At 38.4% G+C, this 16,485-nt stretch overlaps 1 protein-coding gene across 1 annotated transcript in view; it reads right to left on the minus strand.

Moving 5' to 3' along the window:
• The window catches only part of LOC100353012 (phospholipid-transporting ATPase ABCA3), a 123,591-nt gene that overhangs the window by 64,423 nt on the left and 42,683 nt on the right, over positions 1-16,485 (minus strand). Inside the window, exons 7-9 of the mRNA XM_017342510.4 lie at positions 3,750-3,866; positions 3,310-3,427; positions 39-212 (exon numbers count right to left, since the gene is read on the minus strand). Coding sequence (XP_017197999.3) covers positions 39-212; positions 3,310-3,427; positions 3,750-3,866 — 409 coding nt within the window. The remainder of the gene's footprint in view (positions 1-38; positions 213-3,309; positions 3,428-3,749; positions 3,867-16,485) is intronic.

Raw genomic sequence — 16,485 nt, forward strand, 5'->3', positions numbered from 1 at the left:
TACTAAAACATGACAACATTTACAAGGTATATACTCACTCTTCACTTCTGCATCAAATATAAATTTAAATCCCAGTGCCATTGCATAATTAGAGCTGAGACAAGAAACTATCTTCTGGTTGAATGTCATCTGTCCATAGTTGACAGACAGGTTAGCAGCCGGAAGATAGGTGATAAAAAAACAGAAACCTCCCAGAGTAATAGCAAAATAGGCTGCAAATATAAAGGAAATTATAAGGTCAATTTGAGTAACTTAAAAAACTTAACCTAATATAAATTTAGTTGATTTATTATAATAAAATAAGCTCTATAAGAAATAGAAAATATCTGTTTCATTCAACATTGTTTCCCTCAGCACATAATATATTCGACACAGTAAATGTTCCAAAATATTTTTATTAAGGCTGAAATGTAACATTTTAGGAGCTAATTTATTCTGCAATATATCATTCTACGTGTAGTAGCTATAAGCATTACAATATCTAATGAAAATTTATATATTAATTTATTATTACTCAGCAAAAAAAATTACAAATGTAAACACTTCTACTGCTGGTACAACCTAGATTGTATTTCCAGACATCATGAAATTTAGTCTAGGGCTTTGGAGTAAGATGGCAAAATAGAGACGACCATACCACTCTAGTCTAGGGGTAAACAGTACAAAAAAACTGAGGGAGTACATTTTTAGGGGAGAGTTAAAGGGAAAACTGCAGTGGAAATTTTAAGGCAGGAGGAGGAATGCCATGGATTGGCATGGAAGGTGTGGACACATAGCACAAGCATGGATACAACACATGACACCAGCAGCCAAGAGTCGGAGAAAGCAAAGATCTGGAGCCCGAGTCAAGATCAGACTACAGGTGCCAACCAACTGGAGATACAGCCAGAGGGAGAGCGTAGCATGAGTGCCCCAAGTTGGAACACAGACCAGAGCCCCCTTGCCATACCAAGCACTCACCTCTGCATACTCAGTGAAAAAGCAGACACTCCACTAAGAAAGGGAGGCATATTTCAAAGATAAAAGACATCAGAGGAAAAAACACCAACAAATATTTCCACAAATGCCTAAAAATAAATGCAGAAATTTCAGAAACAACAATAAGGAAGACAACAAAACCTTCCCCCTACTCCCACCAAAGGAACACAATAGCACTTCAATATTAGAAGGTGAAGATGAACAGATTGATGCAATGCCTGATATGGAATTTAAAAGATTAATCATAGGATTACACAGAAGCAAATTCATGAATTAAAGAAATTCAGGGCCAGTGACATGGCTCACTTGGTTAATCCTCCACCTGTGGCACTGGCACCCCAGGTTCTAGTCCCGGTTGGGGCGCCGGGTACTAGTCCCAGTTGCTCCTCTTTCAGTCCATCTCTCTGCTGTGGCCCGAGAGGGCTGTGGAGGATGGCCCAAGTACTTGGGTCCCTGCACTCACATGGGAGACCAGGAGGAAGCACCCGGCTCCTGGCTTCGGATCAGCGCAGCGCTGGCCATAGCGGCCATTAGAGGAGTGAACCAACGGAAGGAAGACCTTTCTCTCTGTCTCTCTCTCACTGTCTATAACTCTACCTGCCAAATAAAAAAAAGAAATTCATACATGACATGAATGAAAAATTTTCCCATGAAACTGGTATTTTGATGAGAAATAAAAATGAAATATTAGAAATGAAGAATTTTCAATGTCAAAAAATACAATAGAAAGCCTCAACAATAGACTTGGTGAGGCAGAAGAAATAATATCTGAGCTAGAAGACAAATCTTTGGAAATTATTCAGTCAGACCCACCCACCCCCCGAAAAAAAAAGAAGAAAAAGAAGAAATTAGAAAAATTAAAAAAGTGTTGGACTTTTGGGATACTATCAAATGACCCAACGTATGCGTCTTAGGAGTTCTTGAAGATGTGAAAAGACAGAATGGATCAGAAGGCCTATTCAGGGAAATACTTACAGAAAACTTCCCTAATTTGGAAAAAGAGACATCCAAGTACACAAAGCACACAGGACTCCTTATAGTCATGACCAGAAAAGACCTTCAGCACAAAACATTGCAGTCCAACTTTAAACAGTAAAACGAAAGAAACACTGTAGTCAATCTTTTAACAGTAAATAATAAAGAAAGTTTCTAAAATGTGCATGAGAGAAAAACCAGGTTAATTTCAGAGGATCTCCAATTAGACTCGCAGCTGGATTCTCATCAGAAACCTTACAGGCTGGTAGAGAACAGAAAGATACAGTCCAAGTCTTAAGAGAAAAAAAACCTGTCAATCCAGAATACTGTACCCTGCAAAGCTCTCACTGATGAATGAAGGTGACGTCATCATTATGAAAGAATGTGAAGGCAGAAAATCTTCTAGGAAAAGTACAAAGGAGATCCAAAGCAAACAATAGGAATATTTACAGATAAATGGCAGGGCCAAGTCATTACTTATCATTAATAACCTTGAATGTAAATGGCCTAAATTCTCCACCTAAAAGATACAGGTTGGCTAAATGGATTAAAAAACAAGACCCACTATTTTGCTATCTACACACCTCACCATACACACAGCTGAATCTGTGGACTTGGTAAACTGCCCTTCCCAATGTAGCTAGAACTCAGACTGGATTTATGACATTGGCTTTCCTGGGTCCCCATATTTCTGACTGCAGATCATGGGACTTCCAAACCTCCTTAATCATGTGAAACTATTCCTCTTAATAAACATCTTTTTATCTATAATAATAAGACTATTGGCTTTGTTTCTCAGGAGAATCTTGACTAATATAACTTTCAAATATTTTTTTGTACATATAATATATATACCTCCAATGTCAACTTCAGCTCTATAGGGCAAGCAGTATATTTCAAATATATCCAGATACACATTAAGCATTTATTAATTGGGTGTAAAGACTATTTCTTTCATTATTTGTTTCTTCCTCTTCACATACACCAGGCTTATCATCATATACTAGTAGACATTATTAGCTCATCCAAAAGAATATACAGAAGTCATTTCCATCTCATTTCTTCTTGGTGAAAAGTTAGATACTGTATATGAGGCGGCAGCTGAAGTTGAAAGATCATTCAGATACAGTCTTATTATCATATGTATACTGTGTCATATCAACCTCTCAATCACATGTATTTTCTACCAGCTAGTCATTGCTCTCTTTGTTCCATTTCACATCATTCACATGAATATGGCATCTTCATTTTAGATAGAATGTAAACAGGCTATCAGTGAAGTGGCAACTAAGATTGAGAAGCTATTTCCAAATACCATTTTTGTTCAGGCACTGAAAGGAAAAATCTTAGACTCACCATTACTGAAGAATGTGCTAACCATAAAGCTGAAGCATATTGAGGGCATGGTATAAAATAGCAAAAAGATGAAGACAATAATTGGGTCACTGTATTCAAGGACTGAGACAGATTGAATCTAGAAAAGTAATCAGGAAGCCAGTTCAGTCACACTTTAAGTGATATCACAGCAAAAATGAATGAGGAAAAAGGAAATATCTTAAAAATCTTTAACATTTCTGGTGAAACTTATGAAACTACTCACTGAGCTGATTAACCATTCATTTATTATAGAAGGTCCACTGACCTAGCTTTAAAATTTAGTTCACTGAGAGACTAAGCAATCTCTTAATTTCCAGAACAGAATCAACAAAAGCCACCTTTTCATTCCCTAACAATCTGAGATCCATTGGGCCCATGACATATTCTAAGTCTAGCTAGAGCATACTGTAAACACTTGCCTTGATATATAAAATTATGCATATAATGATGATGATAATAAAATACAAGAGGATGAATGTGAAGAAATAGGCAGTCCAGAGCATCCAATTACTGAGTCCTATCATGAGCTGGTATTCCTGTGGGAAAATTAACACAAATCAAATATCAAATAAAACTATTTAATCATGTAGTACCTTAGAGTCTATAAATATCATCTACTTTAATATCTATAACCATAAAGGGTAAAGTAATGAATACTATTATCTCCATTTATAGAGCAGGAAATCAAGTTCAGAATATCAAATAACTTCTTTAAAATCCTTCAGTTGGTAAGTACTGTGATTTTTTTTATAAGCACACATATCATTCCTCTAGTAATTTATCTGACATCAAAAACATCAAAAACAAAGCAATAAAACACTAAAACTAATATTCCCTTTCTTTTGATTATGTCCTTCCCTCATGTTTATTGCTGCTCAATTCACAATAGCTAAGATACAGAATCAATGCAGATATCCATCAACTGATGACTAGATAAAGAAAATGTAGTATATATACTCTATGAAATACTAACTCAGCCATAAAAAATAATGAAATTCTGGGTTTTATTTATTTATTTTTGCAACAAAGTAGATGCAACCAGAAACTATGATGCTTAGTGAAATTAGTCAGTCCCAGAAAGACAGATATATGTTTTCTCTGATATGTGGGAGTTAACATAGAATACAAAAAATGTATAGGAATGAAATGGATATTTTATGATTTGATAGTTGTTTTCAGTCCTTGTTTATACACCTGTGGTACTATGGCCTTCCTACTGAAATGACACAAAGTATCTTTGTTTGAACACATGTAATAGAACGTAGAAAAAGGAAAACTCATAAATATATGAAAGCTAAACAATCAATAGATGATAAGAGATCATAAGGAAAATTATAAAATACCTTGAGACAATCAAAAGCAAAAATATAACACATGCAAACTTTGGGGAGATTTGGTGCAGTCAGTTCTCACAGAGAAATTTATAGCTATAAATGTCTACTTTAAAAAATAAAGATTTCAAATAAATAACCAAACTGTATATCACATGGCCTGGAAAAGAAAGGCAAACTAATCAGTAATCTAGCAGAGGGAAGAAACTAATAAAGCTTACAGTAGAGATAAATTACAGAAAAGGCAAGCAATAGAGAAATTCAATAAAAATAAAAGCCAATCATTTGAAGATATCAGCAAACTGACAAACATTTTGTCAGAAAAATTGAGAGAAAATTCAAATTACTCAAATCATAAATGAAAGTGGGTCATTACTTGGATATTATAGAAAAAGAAAGGGTCATAAGAGAGTACTATGAATAATTACATGTTCAAAAAGTAGATAGTGTACATGAAGTGGACAAATTCACAGGAACATAAATTTTATTAAGTCTGAATTGGGGGTAGCACTGTGATACAGCAGGTTAAAGCCCTGGCCTGAAGCGCCAGCATCCCATATGGGCACCGGTTCTAGTCCCAGCTGCTCCTCTTCTGATACAGCTCTCTGCTATGGCCTGGGATAGCAGTAGAAGATGGCCCAAGTCCTTGGGCCCCTGCACCCATGTGAGAGACCCAGAATAAGCTCCTGGCTCCAGGCTTTGGATCAGCTCAGCTCTGGCTGTTGCAGCCATCTGGGGAGTGAACCAGCAGATGGAAGACCTCTCTCTCTGTCTCTAACTCTCTGTGTAACTCTGTCTTTCAAATAAATAAAATAAATCTTAAAAAAAGACTGAATTACAAAGAAATAAAATATCTGAACAGACTTATAACTAGTAAGGTCATCAAATCAAGAATCACACACACACACACAAAAAAAAAAGAATAGAAAAACATCCAAGAAAGAACATTCCTGAACTAAATGGTATTACAAGTGAATTTTGCCAAACACTTAAAGAATAATAAATAAGAATTCTTCTCAAACTCTTAAAAAAAACTGAAATGGGGGCTGGTGCCATGGTTTACTTGGTCAATCCTCTGCCTGTGGTGCTGGCATCCCATATGGGCACCGGGTTCTAGTCCCAATTGCTCCTCTTTCAGTCCAGCTCTCTGCTGTGGCCTGGGAAGGCAGTAGAGGATGGCCCAAGTGCTTGGGCATCTGCACCCGCATTGGAGGCCAGGAGGAAGCACCTGGCTCCTGGCTTCCGATCAGTGTAGCTCTGGTCATAGCAGCCATTGCGGGGATTGGGGGTGAACCATCGGAAGGAAGACCTTTCTCTCTGTCTTTCTCTCTCCTTGTCTATAATTCTACCTGTCAAATAAAAACAAAAAATAAAAAAACTGAAATGTAGGCAGAACTTCTCAACACATTCTATGAGGCCAAAATTATCCTGATAGTAAAACCAGAAAAAGACATGACAAGAAAAAAAAATTATGAGGAAATAAACTCTTATGAATATTAATGAAAATTTCCTCAAAAGGATATTAGAAATCCATACTCAGTAGTATACTGAAAGGGCTCTACACCATGACCAAGTAGGATTTATTTCTGTATATGAGAAGGATTCAAGTACAAAAACAATGTAATTCAGTACATGAAGAGAAGAAGTGATAAAAAATTATCATCTTAATTAATGTAAGAATATATTCAAAACATTTTTAAATGACAAAAACTCAATATACTAGGAACAAAAGGAAAATTGCAGAGTATAATAAGAGTGACGTGAAAATCTGAATATCGTACTATTTTACCTAAGATCAAGAAAAAGAGACTCACTTCACCCTACTTCTTCCATAATTAGGCAAGAAAAATAAAAGGCCTCCAATTGGAAAGGAAGGAGTAAGATTGAAAAGAAGTAAAATAATCTCTAACGATGATATAACTTTAGTTGTTTATAAGCACACAAAAATTCATCAGAGTTACAGGATAAAACAAAATGAATACATGGGCACCACCATTGTGGCTCAGTGGGTAAAGTCAATGCTTGTGATGTAAGCATCCCATATCAGAGTGCTGGCTCAAGTCTTAGCTTGTCTGCTTCCAATGCAGCTCGTTGTTACTATGCCTGGGAAGGCAGCAAATGATTGTCCAAATGCTTAGGCCCCTGCCACTCATGTGGGAGATGAGCATGGAGTACCTGGCTCCTGGCTTTGGCCTAGCTCAACCTTGTCTATTGCGGCCATTTGAGGAATGAGCCAGAAGACAGATGATTTCTCTCTCACCCTCTCTGATGTGTGCTTTTCAAGTAAATAATAAATATACATATACCTTAAGAAACACACAAAAATTTTCTACATTTCGATACACTAGCAATATAGATACTCCAGTTAAAAGGAGGGGGAACCCTCATTTACAAAGGCATAGAAATTAATATAATCGGGGTTGGTGCTGTGGCACAGCAGGTAAAGCCACCACCTACAGTGCCGGCATCCCATATGGGTGCCAGTTCAAGTCCCGGCTGCTCCACTTCTGATCCAGCTCTCTGCTGTGGCCTAGGAAAGCAGTAGAAGATGGCCCAAGTCCTTGGGCCCCTGGGCCTGCGTGGGAGACTCAGAAGAAGCTCTTGGCTCCTGGCTTTGGATCAGCTCAGCTCCAGCCATTGCAGCCAATTGGGGAGTGAACCAGCGAATGGAAGACCTCTCTCTCTCTCTCTCTCTCTCTCTCTCTGTGTGTGTGTGTGTGTGTGTGTGTGTGTGTAATTCTGACTTTCAAATAAATAAATCTTTAAAAAAAAAAAAAAGAAATGAATACAATTCTCTGGAATCAACTTAACTGGCGGGGGCAAATTATTTGCACACTGTTAACTATAAAACAATGTCTTTTTTCTGTTTCGTTTTTGCATTTGAAAGGCAGAGTTAGAGAGAGAGAGAGAGAGAGATCTAACATCTGCTGTTTCACTTCCCAAAATGGCTGCAAAGGCCAGGGCTGGACCAGGCCAAAGCCAGGAGCCAGGAGCCAGGAGCCAGGAGCCAGGAGCCAGGAGCCAGGAGCCAGGAACCAGGAGTTTCTCTGGTCTCACCCATGGGTGCAGGAGCCCAAGGACTTGAGCCATGTTCCACTGCTTTCCCAATCACACTAGCAGTGAACTGGATTGGAAGTGGAGCAGCTGGACATGAACCTGTGCCCATATTGGATACCAGCACTGTGGGCAAAGCCTTAACCTGCTTTGCCACAGCACTGGTCCCCAAAACAGTGTTGAGAAAAACTAAATACAGTATAGATAAATCTGAAGATATCCCATTTGTGTTTTAAAATTTTAGTATTTTTGAAATATGGGGAATCCAACAGATCAGATGATTACCACTGGAAACATGGTTCCCAGAGAAGGGGCATGCTATACCATTTAGGCACAGGGAGGCACCAGAACCAGTCAAATGCTTGAAAGGAAAACATGGGCAAGAGCCTATATTATAGTTTCTGTGCAAGAGGCAAGGCAGGGTTATTGTACCAGGATTTGGTTCCTGTGCATAAATTCAGGAGGCTGCAGGGTAAGAGGCTGTCTCTAGTTGTTTGTTAACTGATCCTAGGGTGATTAGGACAGGAGGATAGTGGCTCAACCTGTGAAAGACAATGAAACATGGTAATGAGTAGGGGTTCTGCTTTGGTCAGTTTGCATCTCCAGAATGCGGTCTGGGTAAGTGCTTGCTGTCTCTAAAACTGGCTTGTAGATGCATTCCTTTCAGAAGTAAGAAGGATAAAATGTCAAAACATCAAAAATATGGAAAATAGAAAAATGGATGAGTAATATACCATGTTCAAGATGAAAATACTACCCGATCAAAATCCCAGGGATACTTTTTGCAGAAATAGAAAAGCCCAAACTAAAATTCATATGGCACCTCAGTTTCCTTGATTAGATAAAAGTCCTTTTAAATAGAACAAAAAGTTGGAAGATTCACACTTTTCTATTTCAGTTCCTAGCAAAAAATTTCAGTAACCAAGATAAGGTATTGACGTAAGAATAGATATGTAAATCCATGGAACAGAATTGAGAACCACTAAAACAAACAAACAAACAAAAAACATGGTCAATCAACACTAGATACATGGGTTAATATTGCTTGCTGAGTCTCAGCAAATTCAAAAGCATCGAAATCCTGCCATGCATCTTCTCAGACCACAGTGGAATGAAGCTGGAAACTAGCAACTCAGGAATCTCTAGAGCATATGCAAACACATGGAGACTAAACAACATACTCATGAATGAACAGTAGGTCATAGAAGAAATCAAAAGAGAAATCAAAAACTTTCTGGAAGCAAATGAAGATCACAAACATATCAAAACTTACAGGATACAGCAAAAGCAGTGTTAAGAGGAAAGTTTATAGCAATAGGTGCCTACATCAAGAAATTGGAAAGGCATCAAATAAATGAGCTATCAATGAATCTCAAGGATCTAGAAAAACTGCAGCAAACCAGACCCAAAACTAGTAGGAGAAGAGAAATAATTAAAATTAGAGAAGAAATCAACAGAATCGAATCCAAAAAAACATTACAAAAGATCAGCAAAACAAAGAGCTGGTTTTTTGAAAAAATAAACAAAATTGACACCCCATTGGCCCAACTAACTAAAAAAAGAAAAGACACAAATCAATAAAACCAGAGATGAAAAAGGGAATGTAACAACAGATACCACAGAAATAAAAAGTCATCAAAAATACTAGAGTTGTATGACAAAAAACAGGGATATCTATCAGAAATGGATAGATTCCTGGACATATGAAACCTACCTAAATTGAACCATGAAGACACAGAAAACCTAAACAGACCTATAACTGAGTCAGAAATTGAATCAGTAATAAAGGCCCTCCCAACTAAGAAAATTCCAGGCCCACATGGATTCAGTGCTGAATTCTACCAGACATTTAAAGAAGAATTAACTCCAATTCTTCTCAAACTATTCAGAACAATCGAAAAGGAGGGAATCCTCCCAAATTCTTTCTGTGAAGCCAGCATCACCTTAATTCCTAAGCTGGAAAAAGATGCAGCATTGAAAGAGAATTACAGACCAATATCCCTGGTGAACATAGATGCAAAAATCCTCAATAAAATTCTGGCCAATAGAATGCAACAACACATCAGAAAGAACATCCACCCAGACCAAGTGGGATTTATCCCACTTCTTCTTCCATGTTCATGGATTGGAAGAATCAATATCATCAAAATGTCCATTCTCCCAAAAGCAATTTATACATTCAATGCGATACCAAAGACATTCTTCTCAGATCTGGAAAAAATGATGCTGAAAATTCATATGGAGGTACAGGATACCTTGAATAGCTAAAGCAATCTTGTACAACAGAAACAAAGCCAGAGGCATCACAATACCAGATTTCAGGACATACTACAGGGCAGTTGTAATCAAAACAGCATGGTACTGGTACAGAAACAGATGGATAGGCCAATGGAACAGAATAGAAACACCAGAAATCAATCCAAACATCTACAACCAACTTATATTTGATCAAGGAACTAAAGCCAATTCCTGGAGCAAGGACAGTCTATTCAACAAATGGTGCTGGGAAAACTGTATTTCCACATGCAGAAGCATGAAGCAAGACCCTTACCTTACACCTTACACAAAAATCCACTCAACAAGGATTAAAGATCTAATTCTATTACCTGTCACCATGAAATTATTACAGAACATGGAGAAACCCTGCAAGATATAGGCACAGGCAAAGACTTCTTGGAAAAGCCCCTGGAGGCACAGGCAGTCAAAGCCAAAATTAACTATTGGGATTACATCAAATTGAGAAGTTTTTTTTTTTTTACTGCAAAAGAAACAGTCAGGAAAGTGAAGAGGCAACGGACAGAATGAGAAAAATATTTGCAAATTATGCAACTGATAAAGGATTAATAACCAGAATCTACAAAGTGATCAAGAAACTCCACAACAAAACAAACAACCCACTTAAAGGATGGGCCAAGAACCTAAATAGACATTTTTTTTTGACAGGCAGAGTGGACAGTGAGAGAGAGAGACAGAGAGAAAGGTCTTCCTTTGCCGTTGGTTCACCCTCCAATGGCCGCCGCGGCCGGTGCGCTGCAACCAGCGCACCGCGCTGATCCGAAGGCAGGAGCCAGGTGCCTCTCCTGGTCTCCCATGGGGTGCAGGGCCCAAGCATTTGGGCCATCCTCCACTGCACTCCCTGGCCACAGCAGAGAGCTGGCCTGGAAGAGGGGCAACCGGGACAGAATCCGGCACTCCGACCAGACTAGAACCCAGTGTGCTGGCGCCGCAAGGTGGAGGATTAGCCTAGTGAGCCGCGGCGCTGGCGACATTTTTCAAAAGAGGAAATCCATATGGCCAATAGACACATGAAAAAATGTTCAAGATCACTAGCAATCAGGGAAATGCAAATCAAAACCACAATGAGGTTTCACCTCATCCCGGTTAGAATGGCTCACAAACAGATATCTACCAAAAACAGATGCTGGCAAGGATGTGGAGAAAGAGGCACACTAACCCACTATTGGTGGGAATGCAAGCTGGTGAAGCCACTATGGATGACAGTTTGGAGATTCCTCAGAAACCTGAATATTTCCCTACCACATGATACAGCCATCTCACTCCTCAAAAATTACCTAAAGGAAATTAAATTGGCAAATAATAGAGCTATTTGCACCTCAATGTTTACTGCAGCTCAATTCACAATTGCTAAGACCTGGAATAAACCTAAATGCCCATCAACAGAAGACTTGATAAAGAAATTATGGGATATGTACTCTATAGAATACTATACAGTGGTAAAAAAAAATGAAATCTGGTCATTTGCAACAAGACGGAGGAATCTGGAAAACATCATGCTGAGTGAAATAAGCCAGTCCCAAAGGGACAAATATCATATGTTATCCCTGATCAATGACTTCTGAGCACCTAAAAGGAAACCTGTAATAGTGAAACTGACACTATGAGAAACAATGACTTCATTAGCCCTTGTCCTGACTGTCGAGGAACAGCTTACTATTTTATTCTTTTTAGTATTTTCTTGTTCTACTTAATACCATCGGTTGAACTCTTTAATTAACACACAATTATTCTTAGGTGTTTAAATTTAACTGAAAGTTGATCCCTGTTAAAAATAAAAGTGGGAATAAGAGAGGGAGGAGTTACCCCAAATGGTAGAATTAGAAATGTGCCATGGGAATTTAAAATCCCATTAAGTTGTCATGTACCAAGGCCATGTTACTAGTTAAAGTGGTCAGTTTAAGTTCATAATTGATCATAAAGATAGGATAAGTGTAAAAGGGATCACATAAACAAGACTAGTGTCTGCTAATAATAACTGATAGAATTAAAAAGGAGAGAATGATCCAACATGGGAAGTAGGATACATAGCAGACTCATAGAGTGGAAGATGCCCTAAACAGCACTCTGGCCTCAGAACCAGCCCTTAAGGCATTCAGATCCGTCTAAAAAGCCCATGAGAATTTCTCAGGCATGAAAGCCAAGGCACTGTGGCAAAAAAATGACCTAAATGCAAGATTTCTGTGAGTGAGATCCCAGTGGAAAGAACAGGCCATCAAAGGATGTACCTTTCTCTGAAGGGAGTAGAGAAGTTCCACTTTATCTAAATAAGATCAAAATCGGTGAACTCAAGAGGCTTCCATAGCCTTGGCAGCTCATGACGAGCCTCTGTTGATTACTAACGTCATAAATAAGAGTGGCAATTGTTAAATCAATAATGGGAGTCACTGTGCACTTACTCCCCATGTAGAATCTCTTTCCTTAATGTGTTGTAATATGCTAATTAATGGTAAAACTAAGTATTCAAACAGTACTTTATACTTAATGTGTGTGTTAGTGCAAATTGTTGGAATCTTTACTTAGTATATACTAAGTTGATCTTCTGTATATAAAGATAGTTAAAAATTAATCTTAATGAAGAATGGGGTGGTAGAGGGAGTAGGATATAGGAGGGTTATGGGGTGGAAGGGTGGTTATGCGGGGGGGACTGCTATAATACAAAAGTTGAACTTTCAAAATTTATATTTATTAAAAGTTTTAAAAATATTGCTTGATGGGGAACAACAAATAGTGTTGAGACAACTGGACAACCTTCATGAAAAAGAGTGAAACAGGATTCCAACCTAAAATCACATACAAGAATTAATCTTAGATGGATAAACAATCTAAATATCAGAGTTAAAAACATAAAAATTTTAGAGAACATCAGGGTAAATCTTCTTAATTTTGGATTTAGTAAATGGGTTCTTGATATTACATAAAATAAACAAATCACAGAAGAAAATATATCTCAACACGGATTGCATTTTCTTTGCATAGATAAGAGGGCTTCAAAGAGTTCATGGAAGAATTAAATTAGAAGATAATGTACATTTTCCAGTAACCGTCCAAAGTCCCTTTGGATAGGCACAAGTGGGACTGCTGGATCATAAGGTAGTTTCACTTTATATTTTTTGTGGAACCTCTATATTGTTTTCCATATTGCCCTACCAATTGACACTTCCACCAACAGTGTACAAAGGTATTCTTTTCCCTACACCTTCACTAAATTTGAGTAGTGTGTATGACTTTTGCACACAATCTTATAGTTAAAACCAATTTAAAAGTAATAGGAGAATGCACCATATTTATAGTTCAGAAGATTCAATATTACAGGATATCAATCATAATTTGCAATCTCAAAATGTCAGTAGCATTTTTGAAATTAAATGATTATAAAATGGAAGTGAAAAGATATGAGAATAGCTAAGAAGTACTTGAAGAATAATAATAATAAGGAGGCCTGTTCCAAATTTCAAGAATTAGTTAAAAGCTAGAGTACTGTCATGGTGATACTATCATAAGGATAGAAAGGAGAAACATGCCACCAGATGCCTATGTGGGTTCAATTTATTTACAAATATTATAAAGTGAAATGGAATTGCAGTGCAAGATTATCATTGTATTAATAAGTGGTAATGTATCAATAGGTTATCTCTATATTTTAAAAATCAAATTTAAATTCTACCCAAATCTTAAATAAAATCAATTTCTTTTGAATGAATACCTTAAAGTGGAAAATAATATAAAGTTTCTAGAATATTAGAGATAACATCATGATTTTGTAACTATCTTTCTTTTTTTAAATTTATTTATTTGAAAGTCAGAGTTACACAGAGAGACGAGAGGCAGAGAGAGAAAGGTCTTCCATCCGATGGTTCACTCCCCAATTGGCCATAACAGCTGGAGCTTCACTGATCCAAACCCAGGAGCCAGGAGCTTCCTCCAGGTCTCCCACGCAGGTACAGGGGCCAATGTACTTGGGCCATCTTCTACTGCTTTTTCAGGTGAAAGCAGAGAGCTGGATTGGAAGTGGAGCAGCCGGGACTCAAACCGGCACCCATATGGGATGCCGTCGCTTCAGGCCAGGGTGTTAACCCACTGTGCTACAGTGCCGGCCCCTCTAATATTTCTTAAATCAGATATAAGAAGCACCAAGGGAATGCTATTGGGAGGATTATGGAATACAAGGTCCAAGTTTCACCGTTTCCACAGAAGTTTAATTTGCAATTACCCACAGGCAAGAACACCTTTGTGAAATCCCCCAAACTTGAGGATAAGCCTGAGACACTTGTGTGGACCACAGAACCTAATAAAAATTGCATTTGAAGGGTAACTGCATTATTTGCATATTTATCCCTCCCTCTCCCAGACATCAGCACAGTACAAGAGAAGAGAAGGAAAAGAGAACTGAAGTTGAAATGTTCAGCTTCCTTAGCATTGCAAGATGCTTCCTAGGAAGCCTAGTTTAGACTTACCCCATGGGGAACACAGGGAATAATGGCATGGTTAGATTACCTGTAGCCAGATAGAAATAAAAGCAAGGAGGTAGAACTCACAGTGATCAGCTTGTGGACTTTGGTGGTAGCTCTGGACTCTCCAGCAGTGGTATCCAATCAGAGATACCAACTATTAGCACAGCCCACCCACCAAGTTGAGTTGTCTGCTTCTGGAAACATTGGGAAATTCTACCTGGCTTCTAGTCAGACACCATGATCAGCCTGAGACCTCACCCCAAGTCTATGCCTGGGGACCAGATATCTACTATGGTGCATTTTGATGAACAGCAGGGACTAGATCTGATCCATCAGGGACTTTATTTTTTAATTTTAAAAGACTTATTTGAAAGATAGAGTTTTCAGAAAGAGAGAGGGGAGGAGGGAAGGAGAGAGGGAAGGAGAGAGATTATTTGAAAGGCAGAGTTACAGAGAGGGAGAGAAGGAAAGACAGAGAAAGAAAGAGATCTTCCATCTGCTGGTTCACTCCACAAATGGCCATCATGGCCAGGACTGAAGCCAGGAGCCAGGAGCTTCAGACAGATCTCCCTTGTAGGCAGCAGGGGCCCAAGTAGTCGGGCCATTTTCAGCTGTCTTCCTAGGTACATTAGCGGGTAGCTGGGTCAGAAGTGGAGCAGCTAGGATACAAACTGGCACTCATATGGGATGCTGGCATCATAGACAGTGGCTTAACTCACTGCACCACAATGCCAGCTCCCCATTTAATCAACATTCTATTCAGTCTCAAAGTCCACTGAAGTCTTCACTCAGGAAGGAAGATCCTGCCACAGTGCACTTTGAAAAAGAACAGGAATTGACACTTGACTCATCTAGGAGTTTAAATAGCACCCAGATTAGTCTCACAGACAACCCTGAGCCCAGCAAGGCAGGGAAATGCCCACTAATGTATATTTTGGCAAAACACAAGGGCTAGACCTGTCACATCTGGGCATCCAAACAGTGTATTGTTCAACCACAGAGCCTCCCTTAAGGTCCCATCCAGTCAAGTAAGACAAATCTCAACTGTGCATTTCTACAGAGCACAGCAGCTGCTACTGTCAATCTTGGGAAGTAACTCCAGCTATCCCTGGGGCCCGGTCCCCAACCGCATCCAACTGAAGAACTAAAATAGTGGTAACACTATTTTATAAAATATAAAATACAAAATGTGGCCCATCTGGATCATGGGTGATTTCAGTACTCGGCCAACAGTTCCATCTGATTGCAGAGCCCGGCTAGTATCTTACCAGTGGAGCCAGGCCACCCAGACTCAGAGCAAAGGCAGTCACTCAGGCATCTTTTTGGTCAGAACCTGAAAGCAAACTCTCCCTTCCCAGAGACATTACCATCTGGGCCATCCAGATTCACAGGCTCAATAGTGAAAATCCATACCTGCCAAAGAAAAACCTTCGAAGCTGGAGGAGGTGACTGTCTTCTCAAATATGTGCCAAGAATTCCAAAGAATCAGGGAATCATGACACCTCCAAAAGAAGCTAGCAAACAAATAAAGCTACAACAATGGTTCCTAAAGAAATGGAGATCTATGAAATGACTAACAAAGAATCCACAAAGAATATCCTTCTGAAGGAAATACAGCAGATTACAATAATATATAGGTAGAAAATAAAATTTGAAAAAATACACAAATAAAAGTTTGATAAACAAAAATAATAATAATTGAACCCAAAAATGCAATAGAAAGCTTCAACGGCAGGTTCAATCAAGTAGAAGAGTTAGTGAACTCAAAAGCAGGACATTTGGAAGTACATAGAGGAATAAAAAAAATTTAAAAGAGATTGAGAAAGGCCTACAATTATTGTGGGACACCAAGAAGAAAACTGACATCCATAATGAAGTTTAACAAGGAAAAGAGAGATGCAAGGAGACAGAATATTTTTAAATAATGACAGGAAACTTTCCAAATTGGGAGAAAGAGGTCAACACACAAGTATAAGGAATATTGAGGGGGAAAAAAAAGGTGCATTGAGTCTTTCAATCAA

Source organism: Oryctolagus cuniculus, chromosome 19 (genome assembly GCF_051225735.1).
Source record: "Oryctolagus cuniculus isolate XC-2025 breed Fujian yellow rabbit chromosome 19, ASM5122573v1, whole genome shotgun sequence".
Lineage (NCBI taxonomy): Eukaryota > Metazoa > Chordata > Mammalia > Lagomorpha > Leporidae > Oryctolagus > Oryctolagus cuniculus.